Source organism: Tursiops truncatus, chromosome 20 (genome assembly GCF_011762595.2).
Source record: "Tursiops truncatus isolate mTurTru1 chromosome 20, mTurTru1.mat.Y, whole genome shotgun sequence".
Classification (NCBI taxonomy): Eukaryota; Metazoa; Chordata; class Mammalia; order Artiodactyla; family Delphinidae; genus Tursiops; species Tursiops truncatus.
In genome coordinates this window covers 57,137,741-57,154,941 of record NC_047053.1, presented here as the reverse complement: position 1 = coordinate 57,154,941, position 17,201 = coordinate 57,137,741, and the positions used below count along the sequence as shown (strand labels likewise).

Below are 17,201 nucleotides of genomic sequence, written 5' to 3'. Positions count from 1 at the left end.
TCTTACATTCGAGAATGTCTTTAATCTATTTTGAGTTTATTTTTGTGTGTGGTGGGAGGCAGTGGTCTGGTTTCATTCTTGTGCATGTCGCTGTCCAGTTTTCCCAGCACCATTTGTTGAAGAGACTATTTTTCCTGCGTCGTATATTCTTGCCTCCTTATCATAGATTAATTGACCATATATGGGTGGGTTTATTTCCTCTTATTTACCTTGGCAAATGCTGTTTCTTTAGCAGACAGTTTTCCCCCTTCCCCACCTCTGCCTGTCAGAGTTGTTGCTGTTATTCAAGGTTTTTCCCAAATGCCACTTCCTACCGGAAGACTTTCCTAATCACCTTGTGCTTTTCCCCCAGGTCATTTAATTGTATATGGGTTTTTTTTTTTAAGTTTTATTATAAAAGTTTGCAAACATACCCAAAGGTAGAGAGTTTAGTAGTATGAACTCCAATGTATCCATCATGCAGCTTCAACAATTATCAAGATTGGGCCATATTTGTTTTACACTTTCTCCTTCTTTTCTTGGCGAAAATATTTTAAAGCAAATTCCAGACACCCCGTCATTTTATCCTACATATGTCAGAATGCCCCTCGGAAAATGTGGACACTCCGTCACTCAGCCATGGCGCCAGTGTCACACCCAAGAAAATTAACGATTATCCTTTAGTATCATCTAATCCCTGCTTCATAATTAGATATCCCCAATTCTCCTCAGAAGTGCCATTTTAAGTTGATTCGTCTGAATCAAGATCCAGACAGGACCCGCACGTTATGTTTGGTCGTTACGTATCCTGTGTCCTTTTCAGTCTAAAGCGCACCCTCCCGGCTTTCTGTTCCATGCCGGTGACTTCCTGCAGAAGCCCGGTCAGCTGGCCTGTAGAAAGTCCCACCTTCTGCACTCATCTGTCGTGGAACTTCTTCCTGTGTCCTTCCCTTTTCCTTTTGTTCTCTCAGTTGGACACTCAAGACACTTAGAGAACTCGCCTGCTTTTTGTCCTTATCACATACCTTCTAAGATAGTGCGAGCGCCTTACAAGGTGAGACCATGGCTTATTCCACATTTTGCTTCCTACATGATGTCTAACACATTGTATGTACTTTAAAAAATATCATTCAGTTGAATTATCCAGAAAGAGTTTTGCTTCCTCTTGCACGAATGTGAGCTGGAGGTGTAGTCAATGCCAAGGTATTTATGTTAGGAATTAAGCTGCCAGAGAAATCTCAATAATGTAAGTCGCTGTTTCCTAATTTGCACTGAAAGAATTAGAGCCTAAAGTCAAGGGGCACATTTTTATATCCGAAGATGCTAAACACTTAAGTGACATCTCTAAGCCCCTTACACTGTCTCCAGATCCATATAAAAGTGACCTCAGAAATCAGCTGTGTTGTGCATTCAGCATGAAACTAGGTCACTAATCATTTTTCTGATCAGAGAATTGAATTTTGCTTAGTAGTTCGGAAATCAAACTGAAAGAATGACTGTAAAAACGCCATCACGTGTATGCTTTGTTGCCGATAACTAACTGCAGTCCAAGCCTCAAGAACCAAAAGGAAGTGGAAGACGCTTCAGAAGGCTGCACGATAAACGTTTCTGACAGTGTGTCAGCTGAACATTAAGCAGGGTCTTTGCAAACCCTCTCGTTCTAAGTGGTTTAAACGGAAGGTTTTAAACTTCCTCCTTCATAAGTATTGGCCCCACATAGTGCAGTATCCTAAGGGTGAAAAAGAAAAAGAGAAGAAAAAACACTTTACCTGGCATACATATAATTTCCATCCCCTCTCTGAATGGGAGTGCCAGAAAGGCTCGCCTAAGAATCTCTGCGTTCACGTCTTAGGAATCTTCTCCATCATGTGTAGGAATGTGCCAGTGTGATATTGGAATGGGCTCCTTCCTAACCTGACAGGACTGTGTACACACAGTTACAGGAAAACCAGCGAGTACATATAATAGCAGTGATACTCTCCTAATGCGGTTTTCCAGATTGGCTCATAATGAGAATACTCTTGGTCCTTACATGGATGAAATGAGGTGTAGAACTGGGTAGCACGAGAGGAGTGGAGGCGGGGTAGAGTTTCAGAGAGAAAATATGTAGAACAAGGGAATTTTCTTGCCATGTATATTAGTTTCCTAGGGCTGCCATAACAAAGTAACACAAACTGGGGGGCTTCAGACAGAAAGCTGTTGTCTGACAGTTCTGGAGGGAGGCTAGAAGTCTGAGCTCAAGCAGGGCCGGGCTCCCTCTGAAGGCTCCTGCCTTGCCTCTGTTCCCTTCCCGGGTCCTCCGCGATCTTTGGGGCTCCTTAGCTTGTAGGTGGCTCACTCTCCAGTCCCTACGTCCATTGTCACGTGGCCCAGCTCTTCCTGGGTGTTTCTCCTCTTCTCATAAGAACACCTGTCAGATTGCATGCAGGGCCCACCTGCTCCAGTATGACTTCATCTTAACTAATTACATCTGCAGCAGCCTGTGTCCAAACAAGGTCACATTTTGAGGTTCTGTGGGTTAGGACTTAAACATATCTTTTGGCAGGGATGTAATTCAACCCATAATTTCTTTTTTGACGTCATACTGTAAGAGGCAAACCATTGGCATCATTGTTACAGTTGAATGTGTGACTTAGGAACTTTTTCTTCCTGTTTTCCTACATTTTAATGGATCGCGTTAAAGTCTAAACATAGTACAACCGAACCGAGTCATTCCAGGTCACTGGAGGCTTCTGAAGGGAGGTAGCAGGGCGTACAGGGAGAAGAAGAGTGTTGCAGGCGAGGCGGGGAGAAGCGCCAAGGCCCCGGGCGGTGCGGGGCTGGGCCCCCCGGTGGGTGGCGGGCGCGGTCACCGCGCGTGGGGTGACGCCCCGCGGACTGTGCGCGTTAAACCGGGGCGCGGGGAGGCGGCTGCGCCGCCGACCAGAGGGCAGCCGGGCAAGCTGCTGGGGTGCCCTGAGCTGCGTCTTGAGCTCGGTGGGTTTGGCGTGACGCTGCTGACAGCCGGTGAGAAGCGCGCGGGTGAGAAGCAGGTGGAGGGAGGACTCGTGAGGTGATGGGAGCGCGGCTGAGCTTGGGGATCGGCGGCAGGAAGGCCCCAGTGGACCCGCCGTTACTGGGCAGGTGTCCGCGCACGGTCGCTCCGCCCCCGAGCTGTGTCTTCCTCGGCCCCGTGTTCTCATGTTCAAGGCCCTGCCGTCATGTTGCTTCTGAACGTGTGTCGCCGAGGAACTTATTTTTCTCTCTTCTTGTCCATATGTTTTTTTTCTACCGTGTTCCCCGCCTTGGTGGGTGGCGGCTGCTCGCCACCGATGCTGGGGTCCTGCTTTAACCCTCCTCTCTCGTACCCGCGCCGGCGCGCTCTTACCAAGCCCCGAGGTTCTGGCTCTGGCTCTTCTCCCATCCCCGCGTGCCCCCCCCCCCCGCCCCAGGCCCAGCCCTTCTCCCCAGCTCGTATCCAAGCCAGCCCCACACCCCTCGTGGTATCGAGGTGGCCTCGTGATGGTCCCCCGGCTCTGACAGGGGCAACTCCTAAGGCAGATGGTCCTGCACAAGACAGTCTGGAAAATTGTGCTTTTTAAATTTCTTTTGATTTTTTTAGGGTTTCCGCAACATCTCTCACTGACCTGAAACTTGCCGTTCTGCCTCATTCTGTATTCCTAACCCTCGGCAAAATCCCTGTGCCCAGCCTTGGCACAGACAGTCGTGAGGCTTCGAGCACAGTTTTCTCCCACGCTGACACGCAGCGCGGAGGCACGCTCTTTCCCCGGCTGGTCCCGTGGACGCGCACGTGTGTCTGGCCGAGGCTCTGAAAGCACTTCCGCTTGCCACGCTGTCACCTGGATGTTCTTCCTGATCCGTCCAGCTGGTCACCCTGGGCCCTTTGGTGGTTCCCTTTACTGCAGGACAGAATGCATAGTCCCCGAGGCCCCCGAGGCCCGTCTCGGGAGCCCAGGCTGCCTCTGCCAGTTGGTTCCAGGCCCACCGTCCGCATGCCAGGCCCCGTGTGCCACCAGCAGCCTGCCCCCGTGTGGCCACGCCTTGCCCTCTGCAGTGAATCTGTGCGGACGCCTTCCCTGCGCCTCCCGCGGCCACAGCTCACCTCCCCGCTCGTCTTCCTCCCCACGTCCCGCCTTCCTCCATGCTTGCCAAGACCTCTTTGGTGCTGTTTACATGATGTAACTATTCCTTTATAGATCTGCCGTATACACAGGAGCCTGTGCTTTCGCAGGGTAACGTTTGACACGGGGCCTGGTATACGTTCAGATCATAGACATACTTTTATTAATGTATGAAATGGATTGTCTAAAGAAGACTGTTTAGAGAGGAAAATGGAGCGACGAGAACCTGGTTCGGGAAAGATCCACAATTTAAAGGGCAGAACAGGAGGATGAGCAAAGCGCTGGAGGAGGAGGAGGGTCGCCAGGGCCTCGTGGCCTCGGAGCAGCCCTGGAAGGGGGGGCTCTCGCAGCGCTCAGGGCAGCAGAAAGGTCGAGGCAGGCAGAGATGCGAGAAAGGCCATCGCGTTGGCAAGGAAAGCTTCACTGCGGACCCTGCAGAGAGCAAGTTTAATAAGGTGTGGAGACCAAAGTCAGGCTCCAGGTGAGGAAAATGGTAGCTGATGGGCGAGAATCTGGGTCACGGAGTAAAATGCTTGAGAAATGTGGCCGTCATGGGAAAAAGGAGCATCAGGACTGAAGGGGCCTGAAGAGTGTCTCCCCAGAGCCGACGTCGTTCCCCCGAACAACGTGCGCAAGGGGACCAGTTTCCAGCGGGCAGCGGGGAGAGACGAGACGCCGAGAGAGGCTGGGCAGAAAGGGAGGGGTCAGCAGTGTGGCCGGGCCTTGCAGGGCACGTGGTCCTGTCCAGAACGGCCACTGGGTCCACGATTCACTAAACAATACAAACATTTAACCTAGTTAAAATTTTATTGACGTTATTTTTATTGTCATTCGTGGTGGATTTTGGATTTTCCATTTATTGTTGTTCTTCCTCACCATGAATCAGCAGGGTTACTCTTAAGCGGATGAGCAATCACTCTCAAGTACGTATGGACCTGACTGTTGGCGTCGTATGTGTTAGATGATATCTGTGTGCAGTTTCGGTTGTATGAATTTGATCTTGTCAGTGTTGTTGTGAAGCTGGAGCTGTACTTGAGTGTGACCACCAGACACCTGGGTGACAACGTGTCGCGACTTTGCCAGTTGTCTGTTAGCGCTTCAGTAAATCTCCACATGGAAGGGTGATGCGCTACCACCAGCTTCTGAGATGTGCCGTGCCAGCTTCTGCTGGGCTGTCTGTCCTGTGATCACCGTTTAGTACTGATGTGCGAACATTCCAGGTTTCTGCTGCACTCTTGGGGCGTCTGGTCTTCTGCCCTGCCAGTCCTTCCACGGACATACACCCTCAACACGACCTATTTGGTCATCTGATTTTTCTTCCGCCTTCTCCACAGCATACTCCAAAGTGTCATTTTCATCTTCCAAAGGCACAAGTGGAAGTTTAAACAGCACGCACGCACGCTGTACACAGGTGTACAGGTGTTACTTTCCGTTGTCATACACCCCCACGTTAGACCCAAAGAAGGTAACTTTCGCCACAGTGATTGTGAAAAGTGAAACAGGCATCCTCTTACAGCTGCGTTAGGTTGAGTAGTTGAATTGCAGTCATGGTTGCAATCTTGAGACCCGTCTGCACAGTGAAGGGTTAACGCTGAGCCTTCTTCCCTGTGCAAATGCAAGTGTGTTCTCACGTATGTATTCGTAAGTGTGCTTTCGCCTGTTCACGGTTAAAGGGTCCATCAGAGGCACAGTGTAGCGTCACACAGCAGCTCACAGTCCATACGTGCGTGACCTGTGTCGGTGCCGCTTGAAGGTGTCACTGAATAGTGTGCCTGGCACCTAACTAGCGAACAGTGTCACAAGCCGTGCAAATCACAATTCTTTCATTGTCTTGAGCACCTGAATCGTCCCCAGGAAATGGTCTTCTGCATCTGGTCCCTTTATACTCATCTGGAATTTCAATTCCATGCAATGACATTGGGTGGACTTGCCTCTTCCGTGAGTTCTTTCTGGCAGCATCGTCAGGACTCCTTCATCACGAATATCACGAGAGAGTTCTTCCATGGCTTTGCGTTTGCTTCCTCTCTGCGTGTCATTTTAACCTGTCGGGTTTCCTTATCTCCCCTTCAGCGTCCACCTTGTGCGGATGCTTTCTGGTCCCGTCTGAATGATCGTCATTTATCCAGATCCCAACTAGTCGTCCATCAGGCACTGCAGAGCCCCACCTCTTCGTGGTGTCAGTGCCTTTTACTCCTCTTCCTGTTATGAAAGTGGCAACGGTAACAGAAACCAGCATCATGTAGTGCTGGCTTTTCTTTCTGTGAGTATACTATTGCTGCCATATTCCCCTGAGAACTTCCAGATAAAGGTGTTCCATTGCCAAGCAGCAGAAGAAGGGCTACTTCTGTTCTTTTGTGGCCATCTGACCAGTGATGACTGGTTTCCTGGTAGGGGAACCTTACTAATGTCTGAGGGATTCCACACCCCATTTGGCTGGGCTGGGTCAGCAGGTAGCCGGGCAGCGGCTGAGGGCACGGCGGCCCACGCTGACTAGCAGGTACGTATGGGGGTCACACCCACTGAAACCCCTCCAGAGAGCAGCAGGTGCTTCTTGTGGCCCCCCAGGATGGTCCATCTACAGGACGCTGATTCAAGAGAACATCTCCCGTTAACCCCTGGCAATGGGGCAGCGGGGGGAGGGTTAATCAGATGCCTGGTGTCCCCTCACGGTGGCTGTCACACGCGACTGCCGTGTATCAGGAGAGCACGCCTGTCCTCGCTCCTCCTGAGCCAGTGCTCTGTCACTGCCCGTGTTACCTGGAGGCTGGGCCAGGCTCCTCCCTTCCAACTCCACCCTCCACCAGATGCCCGGTGACGTGTCAACACACCATGCGCCGCGAGATCCCAGCCCCGACTTGCCATCCTCTGCGCGTTTCTCTAGCTTTAGGTCTCCTCTTGGTGCACATACTTAATACGAACCCCGCGATTCTGTAAGAGCTGGACCCCAGCCCGTCTACCTACCCCTGTGCCCGGCCACCGAGGCAGGGGGGGTTATCGTTGGCAGCTGCAGCCACAGCACAATGATTGGACCAATAAAACATGATAGTATCTTTAATACATTTATTCTATTAACCAAAGTATAAAGAAATGTAATGGGCTGTTTGAATCCAGTGGACGTTTTGATAGGCGCAAACACCAAGGACCTTTGGGCCTGGACCAACGTCTCAATGGCCATTTTGGACAGGACTAAATGTCCGCTAGTTGTGACCAACCCCTTAGAACTTGAAAAGAGAAATGAGGGCACTGATGCATGCACTCCCTTGAGGAAACAAGAAGGGACACCCCTTTGGACAGTTGAGGGAGCAGACTGGGTAAAGCTCAGACATTTTTAGCTAGGGACACAGTAAGGAAAGGTAGTTATGTAATTTGAGGGGGGGAATGAAATCTGGAGAAGTTTTAGCAGGAACACCCCAACTGTTTCCAATGAAAAGCAGCTTGTTCTTTATATAAGTGGTTCATGTCACCAGTAACTACTATTACCATAGTCCCAACACTTTACTAAGCATTTCAGAGATCACTTTAAAAATATGGGCAGGAGTGTTACCCTTGTGAAGCTCATAGTCTAAGATGCAGGGGGGAAGTCAGATGAATTCACAATTCATAAATATGTTATCATATAGGGGACATACTGACTTAGTGAGAAATACAACTTCAGGTTCAACGGGGTAGAAATTCACGTCTGTTGGCAGGGGTTGGAATGATGCTGCAGGCGCAGGGGACCGCACGTGTGAACGATTAGACATGTAAGTAAGTAAAAATTTAAACCAGTGACTTACGGGCGCTCCGCATTCCCTGGGCTCACGCAGAGGAGGGGCGGCCTCTGTTCTGCAGAGACTGACTGCAGTGCAAATGCTTATCACACAGGCTGAATGAGGAAATTCCTCTGAGATCCTGAAACATCGTAGCCGGGCTTCTTGAACTTGATCCTAGATTCCTACCACCCGAGATAAGAATGTGTTCGCAAGTGAAGCTGTCTGGAGGGACGCAGTAGGGCAAATGTGCTTTGAATTTCCTGAGTACAGATGCACTGACCACTCCCAGAGGAGACGTGGGTGATGTCAGGACGGTCTCTGTGTGACTGGGGAACATTAACGAGGTGTGTTAGGACCTTCCAGCTTCCTTAGATCATCCAAGTTTTGGAATAACGTGATTTCTTTTCCTGGAACCTCTGTGAAGACTGGGAAACACTAACTTTTTAAAAAGTGCAGTTTTAAGACTTTTAAAGGAAGGTTTCTTGGAAATTTTAAAGGCCTGAAAGTAGGTGAGAGGGAGAAGAAAAGAGAGGGAAAGCGAAAACTTTCGTATTCTTTGGTGAAAGTGCTACTCTTGTTTTTTATATTGGCTGCAATACTTTTGCCTTTTCTGTTGAATCAGTAGCCTAATAAATACTATAAAATCGCTCATATCAAAGTGCAATTTCTCATTCCTGCGGTTTGTTGCAACAACTAAAAAGTTTTCACCGGAAAGGAATTTTGCCTCATGTGAAGAGTATCATAGGCATTAAAACCCCTTTTCTTCATACCAGTACCACGAGAGGCTGACTTACGAGGGTTAAAAAAAGAAAAGAAAAGGTACTTGCATGGAGTGTGAAAAAATTAAAAGCCTGAATGGAAGCCTTAGAGGAAAAAAATTATACTATTGTGTTTTGAATATGGTAGTGGCCTCGGCAGTAACTGGTTCTAGTTGAGTAACTTTACCTCTAGAGCACAAACCTGTGCTCGGTGCTACAGAATCACTAATAAAACGATTTTACGGTTTGTTATGCGTTCTGGGTAGGTCTGAAGAAATCACTTTAAAAGAAATCTTGACCGGCATTTCAGCTGAAGAAGACTTGTTGCTTTTGTTAGTAGGTTTAGCCTACTTAAAAATAAAATAAAATGAGAAAAGGAGTCACTGGGGCCCGTGTAAACAGCCAGCAAGGCCCCCCAGTCAAAACGCCACTCTCTGCTCTTGTGTCACCTCCCCTAACCCCAGATTTGTGTCTCCTCATCCGGGGCACAGGGCTTGGGCTTTTTGCTGGATCCCAATTGTTTAAGATGTGATTTTTTTTAAAAAAGTAATGAGATTTTATTGTTTTATTTAATTTTCCCTTACCTTCCGGTTAGCAGTAGTAGAAAGAAAAGCATTTGCTGTTTCTGTGTCAATTTACCTGTCAAAGGAAACCTACTGATCAGAAATATTGTCAGCACCATGTGTAATCTTGGGCATTGTTAAAAAGGCAGTTAAGGTTTAAATGAGAGTTCTGCTTCCTTCCCTTTCATAATTTGTGTCTCTTCTCTGTAGTCACAGGTCGGGTGTCATTTCGGTTTGATGGATAAACCAATCAGTGGAAGATAGTTTATAAGCAGGATCTTATTATCTGAACAGATATTTTATGACACAAACTTTTAAATCATATGACATGTTTTAAATGGAAAACAGACCATCACCATTTTTTTAAGAAATTTTAGAGTTTTACCATAAGTAAATTGTATCTCAATAAAAATATAAGTAAGCCTTCCCTTTCCTGTTATCTTCTCCTTAGGTCAAAATATGAACACCCCACTCCCTGCTTCCAAAGTATACATGGGGAAATCCTTACACATCCCGCCTATTCACTGAAGGACGAATGAATCATCTGTTTTTTCTGAAGTAAAACAGTAAATTCAAACCTCATGAAAGGAAGGATATGGTGACTTCATGTTTTTTAACTAGAAAAAGCTTTAAAAATTCTTTTTTTCTTTATTATGGAAACTTTCAAACATACGCAAAAGTAGGGAGAATAATATGCAGAATCCCCATCTACCCACCACCCGGCTTCACCAGTTTTTAACAGTTTGCGGGACTGGCTCCTTCTTGGCAGTGTCTTTCATACACTCTGCTTTCCTTCCTTGCTCATCTCCTTGGCTACGCGGAGGTGCCGCTGGTGAGGCCCCTCCTGTGTCTCACCCAGCAGAGGTTCGTCCCTTCCTTGATTCCTGACCACAGACTTAACGCAAAATCAACGGCTTTGAGAACCCCAGTTTTATACTTAAATAGGGCAAAACTTCATCCGCAATCTTTTTTGCTTACATCTGATTTAATCCAGTCCCTTCAAATAAAAGAACGCTGCACGATTCAAGGTCCCACTTCCGGGAGAACACGTTCCACGGGCCAGCACTCAGGGAAGGAGCCGTTTACGCTTCAGCCCTCATACAGATGGCTGGCCCAGAAGATGTACCGCCGACCTCGTGGTGACTTGTGACCAAGCCAGACACAAGCGTGAGCCACGACCTGGCAACACAGAATGAGGCAGGGTGCACGGAAGACACACCGAATCTCAAGTCAGTGAGAACCGGCCTGAAAACTCCTAAAAAGTGGAGGGCACAGTTCTGTAGAATGTGCGATTCAGGAGAAAGGTGACTTCTATGCTACTGATTCTGTTTCGATCTGCAAGTGGATTTTTCCACATTTCTCACAACTGAGGTTTTTGGTAAAGATGGGAAAGTGGGGAGTTTGAGATCATGCCGTCTGGTGAGACCCTGCAGTGCAGGTGTCCCGGGTTATGAGACAAGTCTGCGTGCTCGGCCGGCCAGATGGACGCCCACCCCCCCAGTCCCACCCTCAGATGAGGGGAGGACCTGGCTGAGAGTTTGGCCAAAGACAAGGTCAGAAATCTCTAGAAAAACTTGTGCTAAATCCTAAGTCTGAAAGCCTCTGTCATGCCTTGTACACTAGGGACGCTCTGACTGTATCTTGTGTATCATTACAGCCCAGTCTTTCTCCTTTCCAATGAAGTTTTCCTTTATTAAATAACTTTTTAACCACTTATAATTCAAACGAACTTGCATTTCATGTGTCCATTATTAAAAGGCATGTATCTGCCATCATTTCATGTTTGTTTAAGGCCTATGAGAGATACTTCGGTGTTTTGTTTTGTTTTGTTTTGGCTGCCTTGGGTCTTCGTTGCTGCGCGCGGGCTTTCTCTCATTGTGGTGAGCGGGTGCTACTCTTCGTTGCGGTGCGCGGGCTTCCCATGGCGGTGGCTTCTCCTGGGAAGCACGGGCTCTAGGCACGTGGGCTCAGTAGTTGTGACTCGCGGGCTCTAGAGCGCAGGCTCAGTAGTTGTGGCGCATGGGCTAAGTCGTTCCGCGGCATGTGGGATCTTCCAGGACCAGGGCTCGAACCCCCGTCCCCTGCATTGGCAGGCGGATTCTTAACCACCGCGCCACCAGGGAAGCCCCGATACTTTGGTTTTTAGAAGTCCTTAATGCGTGGCTTTACGAGTTGAGCAGCTGGCCTCGAACCATGTTTATAAGTTTTATGGAAATAGCGTTGACTATAATACTCTTTCTCCAACGAACAGCAGAGCTCTGGGACCATCACAGGTGCCGCTCGGGGCACATTAGCTACCCTGGCTTCTCCTCGCCCTGGAGAGTCCATGAAACTGTCAAATCTTTTACACTTTAATGTGCTCTCACTACTTTCATATTTTAAATAAACAAATCAAATTATCCTATAACCGGCTCCCTTTTAAAGAGTGTGGCCTGCCCTCGTTGTTCTTGTAGAGCTGCTTATGTCATGTACGTTTTTCTTCTGGAAAATGTCATTCTTTGTTCACAGTCCCCACGAAGTTCTCTGAGAGCCAGCTGAGGGCGGCCAGGCCCAGCAAGCCCACTTGCATGGCATTTAAAGGCAGGTTTAACTGGGAGAAAAGAACCGTCTTTCCGCAGTGATGCAAGTTCACACAGCAGAGCTGAGGCGGGGCCTACTTGTGCAGAATAAACAGCATAGCCGTTCAAGTTGGATTTTGTTTTAGATTTTTGACCCAGTGTTGGACATTCCATTCTTTAATGATCTTGGGCTTTTCTCAGGAATAAAGTAAAAGTTCTGTTTTGTGGGTGTGTCCAATGTCAAATTGGAAGGTTTTTGAATAAAGAAGCCACAACTTAAAAGAAAGGTCCTTCTTGTGCTCACTCAGTAGTTGTGGTTGTGTTCATACAGGCCTCTGGCAAACTGAGGATGAACATCTCATGACCTAATAACTTTTTAGAATATGAGACCAGGAACAGCTGTCCTTTTCCTTTAGTCTGATACATTTTCACTTTTTGGAAAGTGGGATATTACTTGGTTACTTTCCATTTTTTAAACTGATTTTTTTTTTGAGTTTTTTTGCTTGTTTTTTTTTTTGCGGTACGCGGGCCTCTCACTGTCGTGGCCTCTCCCGTTGCGGAGCACAGGCTCCGGACGCGCAGGCTCAGCGGCCATGGCTCACGGGCCCAGCCGCTCCGCGGCATGTGGGATCTTCCCAGACCGGGGCACGAACCCGCGTCCCCTGCATCGGCAGGCGGACTCTCAACCACTGCGCCACCAGGGAAGCCCTATACTCTTATAAATAGAGGTTCTTAGCCTGGGGTCCATCCAGGGACAGGCTTCAGGCAACTGGACTCCCTGAAATCACAGGCAAAATAATAAGCACTGTTTTCCACGTGGGGAGTGACCACACGGCATTTGCCAGACGCTCCAGTGGAGCTAGAACTCCAGAAAAAGGTAAGAACCACGGTCTCTGTCTGCATGGAGAAAAGGCTGGAATTGCATTGAAAGAATTTTTAGTGGATACAAACCGAGACATCGTGTCTGAACTGCAGACTCTTCCCCCAGCTGCTGCCCAGCATCCCGGCTTGGATGTGGAACAGGCATCCCGCACTCGACGTACCGCAGGCTGAGCTCCGACCTTCTCCCCCACACCGGTCCCTCCCGTCCCGAACCTCCCCAACTGCGGTCTTCTACCTGCTCAAGCCAAAATCCCGGAGTCTCTTCTCTGTTTTTACTTTTCATGCTCTGCGTCCTTTCCGTGGAGCTGCGATCTCTGTCTTCAGATAGACTGGGAAGCTGCCGCTGCCTCGCCCCCGGCTGGTCCAGTTCTCCACCACCCTTTCCCGGTGTGTTTTCACGGCCTCGACCCTGTCTCTCTGCCTCTGCCCGTGTCCCTCTTCCATCTGTTTTTCACGGCAACCAAAGCAACCCTGCCCACAGCCCTCCAGGAGCCCCCGTCTACCTCGAATAAAGCCTGAAGTCCTCAAGTGCCCTCTGAGGTTCACGGGACCTGACGTGACTCGACCCCCGGTATGTGCAGGGGTCCCTGCCTGGAAGGTTCTTCCTGCACGTGTCTCTGTGACCTGCTCGCTCTTCTCCTTCAGGTTTGGCTCAGTTAGGTTGTCTTGGGCCAGCTGTTTAAGACTGCAGCACCCCTCCTCACCGCGTTCCAGGATAGCCTCCTTCCCCGCAGTGTTTTCCCTCTGCACTTACCACTGACATATATTATGCTCACCGTTTGCTTATTGTCTGCCCCAGTACAGCAGAAGCTCCGTGAGAGCAGGGAATGTGTTTCGTCTGTTTTCTTTCACCGCTTTATTTGGAATACGTGTCACAGTCCTTCGCCTAGAGCAGAAACTCAGGAGTCTTAATTGAATGAATTTTATTTTGAGAATTCGTTTAGCATCTTTGCAGTCACTCTTTGAGAGTGTGTTCTGTTCACCGTCATTTCCCACGTGCTATATCTATAATTAACATCAGATTGTTTGAATGGATCCTGTTTCTTTTCTAGTTCACCTCTTTACTTAAAGTAGTAATGGATACAATGATATTTACTGATCTTTCCATTCCCGGCTTCCCCCAGCCTGAACCTGAATTTGATTTCCAACAGCTACTTGGCAACTGAAAGTGTTCATCTCTGTCTATTTCTTTCAGTTTCCTCAAATTCCATGCCATCCTCGACGGCTTAATAAAAAATGCCTTTAAGGTTACCATAACATACTCCAATGACCAGAGCATAATTCTGAACAATGTCATGTCGGTCCAGTGTTACGATTCCTAGCTACCAGGACACTTTTCAGAGTGTGGGTGTACCTCGCAGGTGTCCTGATAGGGTTACTTTAATTAGCAATAGTTCTACACTTTATTGCGTGCTTGTGTGTCTATGCTGGGAACAGGAGATGTTTTTATAAGATGCATTGACACCTGCTAATGTGTCTGGTGTGTGAGTCTGGAGTTTTTGATACTAGTTGTTCCTAAAGTAGAAAACATCTGGGCCTGAAACGAAAAGGCTGGTTTTGGAGCCGCAGTAATAGACCAGAGCTGAGGCCTTTTTGATACCAGTTCAGGGTGGTAAAGCTTTTTCCAAGGCTGCTAATTTTTAATGGTTTTGTATTTATCTCATACCGTTTCAGGCTTTACAAGACGAGCTAGAAAAGCGCTCGAATCAAGCACGATGTTTGGAGAAAAAACTGCAGCACAAGGAACTGGAATCACAGGAGCAGGTACTGCCCGCTCGGCTGGTTTGCTCGTTCACTTTCTCCAGGTCCAGGAGCTCACGTGTGTCCTGTTTCCACCGGGTGCTTTGGCCGCGAGTAACAGAATCCTCGGCCCCTTGCTGCGTGTAAACAACAAAGGGATCTGTTGCCTCGCAACTCGTTAACCTCTGTCGCAGAAAGCCTGTAGGTAGGGTGGGCTCTGGGCGGGGAGCCCTGGGTCGCTGGCTCCGCCTCTCTCTCGCTCGCGCGGCTCTACGTCCTGTGTAGGGTCCATCCCAAAGCCAGCTCCGCGGTGCTCACAGCAGCTCCAGGCATCCTGCGCAGATCTAGCAGTATCCAGGGGCAAAAAGGGACTTAGTTTCCGGGGTGCCCTTCCGCAAAGTCAGGAGACCTTTCCCAGAAGCACCCCCGTACGCAACTCCCTTCTCATCTCATTGGCCAGAGCAGGTCACACGCTCAGAGCAGGTCACACGTCCAATCCCTGGCGGGAGGCTGCAGGGTACCAAACTAGGCTGGACCACTTAGGGTCTGCCTGCCGGCGTTGGAGTCATAAAAGGAAGGACAGCCCGGACAAGGGAGAGGGGAAATGTGTTGGGGACACAGCCAACGGTGTCTGCTGCGTCCTCATATCAGAACACAGGGACGTAGATCATGTTTTCTTTTGAATTTTAATTTTCTCCTCCTTCTTTCCAGTGTGTTGATGAAACAAATCTCGTATAACCAGAATAGTCTGGCTTTGACAATAGCCAGTGACCACAGGATCATTTTCATCCAATTCTTTTACATTTAAAGTAAATTTAACTAAATGTAAACTGAAAAGTCAACCGTGTATTAATAAACTTCATGAGTCTTAATGAAACCTTTTGTAAACGCACTGTCCTCAGCTACTGCGTACAGCATTACTAAAATTCCTCTAAGTGCCGCAAATCTTTATGGACAGAACCCGCTGTAGGTGCTGGCAGGCGCTTAGACTTTGGTTGTCCCGTAGTCAATTCAGTGCAGGGATATTGGGTTAGGTCATTTCGGCCTTGTCAGAAGAGTAAGCCCTGAAGTAAGGCGAATAGAGGAACTTTTGTCATCTCTGGAGTTGTTTACAAACAAGACCCCAAGGTAGGGATTGCACAGAATGGCAGGTGTGAGTGTCTAATAGATGCCACGTAATAACACTTACTGAATGGACTTGACCTCCTGTAATTCCTTCCTGCTGTCTAATGTATGCCCTGCATCATATGCATGTCATCTTTGTGTCATGTATGTATATATCATGTCTATATACGATATGTCTTGTATAGGGTCTGTGTCGGACAGTCCATGATAGGGTCACAAAATAGGAAATTCTAGGATGAAAAACTAATAGTAACTATATTTATTGAAGGCCCACAAGATGAGAGACACTGTACAAGAAACGTTACACATGTTAGTTCATTTATCCTGATAATAACCATGTAAGCCCAGTATGACCCCCCCATTTCCCAATTGGCACGCTAAAACCCAGAGAGGTTAAGTGACACGTCCAAGGTCACACAGCTGGTAACCAGTACAGGTGGATTCACATCCTGGTTTAGCTGAATTCCAAATCTTTGCTCCTTTCATGACAGTTTTGGGTTTTTTTTCTTTTTTTTTTTTTTTTGCGGTGTGCAGGCCTCTCACTGCTGTGGCCTCTCCCGTTGCGGAGCACAGGCTCCGGACGCGCAGGCTCAGCGACCGTGGCTCACGGGCCCAGCCGCTCCGCGGCATGTGGGATCTTCCCGGACGGGGGGCACGAACCTGTGTCCCCTTCATCGGCAGGCGGACTCTCAACCACTGTGCCACCAGGGAAGCCCCTTGACAGTTTTTAAGTTACAGCATTTCTAGTTTAGAAAGCTGCCTAGCAGCGATAGGGAAAGTGAGTTTATTAAGGATGGCAGGGAAAAAAATACCGCCCCAGACACCCGGTACGGCGGGTAACGCCATTAACTCTCTGTGGGCAGAGAGCAGCAAAGAGCAAAGCAGACGGAAGCAGAGCCCATTTGGCCACAGGTGAAAATACGTCCTTGGGTGGCTGTGTGGCCTTCAGGTGGGACTGGCACAGGCTCAGTTGTCACTGAGGTCATCTGAGCCTCCCTGCAACCCCCCAGCTGGCTGGGATGCCTGGAACTAAAAGAAGACAAGCTTCTTAAAAGCAGGAAACAGGTCTCCCTGGAGGGCTGGGCCCTCCCCAGCTTGTGATAGAATATGACTTCAGGTAAAGCTTGTCGACATCACTCTAATTCACGGCAGAGCTTCACACGGAAAACTCCGTAACATATTGAGAGCAGGGAAATTAAGAAATCCCAGATGGACAGTAGGGAGGATTCGGGAACCACTGCAGTCTTATTTCATTGGCTTCTGCTTGATCATCAAAGTTGCTTTCATCTCTGTAGTGACAATAGCTTTCTAGACTGTTTCTTACGCTAATTCCTGATATCTTCTATTAGCCTCCAGTTCACCAAAGAAATGTCAGGAAATACCCATGGGTAAAGCTGAATATTTCATAATCTTTGCAACCATGAAATGTTGGGCTCTTTCCACGAGATCCTAGGGTGTAGCTAAGCAGAAATGCCAATTGTTTCAGGAAAGCTGAAGAACAAATCATGGGCACTTCATAAATACTATTCATCTATATTTAATTTGCTTTAACTTTTATCTAAATCTGACCTTTCCATTCGTGACACTAATAGAGGTAGTCAAAAATAATTAGAAGTACAGAAGTATCGTCATGTACAGTTTTTAGGGTCTGATTATATATATGCTTACTGAGGGATTTTAAAATGTTGAAATTGTTCTTTTCTTCTTTGCGTCTGTCAAAGCA

The 17,201-nt window shown here is 48.2% G+C and overlaps 1 protein-coding gene across 27 annotated transcripts in view; it reads left to right on the top strand.

Moving 5' to 3' along the window:
- CEP112 (centrosomal protein 112) overlaps window positions 1–17,201 on the top strand; it is a 416,875-nt gene that overhangs the window by 361,066 nt on the left and 38,608 nt on the right. For 24 of the 27 annotated variants that reach the window (XM_019938648.3, XM_073796991.1, XM_073796992.1 and 21 more), the window contains one exon: window positions 14,288–14,377. The exons of 1 other annotated variant lie outside the window; for it this stretch is intronic. In XM_019938648.3, coding sequence (XP_019794207.2) covers window positions 14,288–14,377 — 90 coding nt within the window. Of the gene's footprint in view, window positions 1–9,624; window positions 10,907–14,287; window positions 14,378–15,064; window positions 15,184–17,201 lie in introns of those variants that run through there. 2 more of the 27 variants (XM_073796990.1, XM_073796993.1) reach the window with 2 other exon arrangements.